The sequence below is a fragment of the Cyprinodon variegatus genome, unplaced genomic scaffold (assembly GCF_000732505.1).
Source record: "Cyprinodon variegatus isolate N-32 unplaced genomic scaffold, C_variegatus-1.0 Scaffold233, whole genome shotgun sequence".
Taxonomy (NCBI): domain Eukaryota; kingdom Metazoa; phylum Chordata; class Actinopteri; order Cyprinodontiformes; family Cyprinodontidae; genus Cyprinodon; species Cyprinodon variegatus.
Window position 1 is genome coordinate 539,902 of NW_015150686.1, and position 1,107 is coordinate 541,008.

General features: G+C 47.6%; 1 protein-coding gene across 1 annotated transcript in view; it reads left to right on the forward strand.

Moving 5' to 3' along the window:
- Positions 1-1,107, forward strand: part of rab40c (RAB40C, member RAS oncogene family) — a 16,315-nt gene continuing 15,208 nt past the window's right edge. Inside the window, exon 1 of the mRNA XM_015381409.1 lies at positions 1-985. Coding sequence (XP_015236895.1) covers positions 844-985 — 142 coding nt within the window. The 5' untranslated portion in view covers positions 1-843. The remainder of the gene's footprint in view (positions 986-1,107) is intronic.

The window sequence follows — 1,107 nt, forward strand, 5'->3', positions numbered from 1 at the left end:
GGCGCTCGGTAGTTGTTGTTGTGGAGCCGTGAGGAGGAGGAGGACCATCTGGGATTATGACAGAAAACCATGAAAAGCAATGGAAAGATCGCGGACTGAGATCACCGAGCGCGAACACTCGGATCTGGACTGGATTCTGTTCTGCCGCCTGATTTCCGGCCTTTTCTCGGGGGACTGAGCTGGATGTGGAAGTTAGGATTGTTTTGTTCGCGGCCTGAAATCAAAGGTTTGGGGGAAGTTGAGTTAGCTGGAAGAAAAGCGTCACTTCTCGCTGGAACAGCGCCGCTTTAAGCCCCTTTAGCTTCACATTAAACCCGCATTTTAACTCTTTTAATTTCACCTCCTGAAGCGGTTTAATTTTCTTTGACAGAAGGAAGCTGTGCTGAAAGCTAAGCTAGGCTAACCGTTAGCTCCCACGCACAGCTAGCTTCTCCTAAATGGGAGAAATTGTCTCTATTTATTGTTTAATCACTCTTTTCCTGCTTTTTATTTTAGAATAAAGCATATTTTAAATGAGTCACAACCTTTGAGAAGTGAATTAATTGAATAAGAGACGTTATTTTAGAGTTTCAGAGCGGATTCAGATGCAGTTATCAGTATTTAAAGGCATCAAGTTCAGTTTGTGATTACATAATGATTTAGACATTAATTGTTTTTTTCTGCACTACTTTCACTGAAACAAGCTGCACCGCTTTTAGCTCCTTTAACCGTGTGAAGCCGGTAGAACCGAGCTGGACCCGCATCTCCAGCTGCTTCATGGCATAACAGACTGTGTTTGGCATCAAAGCAGAGGGGCAGAAGTCATTAGGGAGGATCCCGGTGCTGCGGGGCTCAGAGGGGAGGATGGGCAGCCAGGGCAGCCCGGTGAAAAGCTACGACTACCTGCTCAAGTTCCTGCTGGTGGGAGACAGCGACGTGGGCAAAGGGGAGATCCTGGACAGCCTGCAGGATGGATCAGCAGAGTCTCCTTATGCCTACAGCAGCGGTGAGTCACCAGGGACGGGCTTAACTAATCTGGGGCCCTAGGCAAAGACAGGCAGGGGGGGCCCTGAATGGAAAACAGGACACATAAAACAAACCCGCTTATACAGATGGAGAAATTTTGAG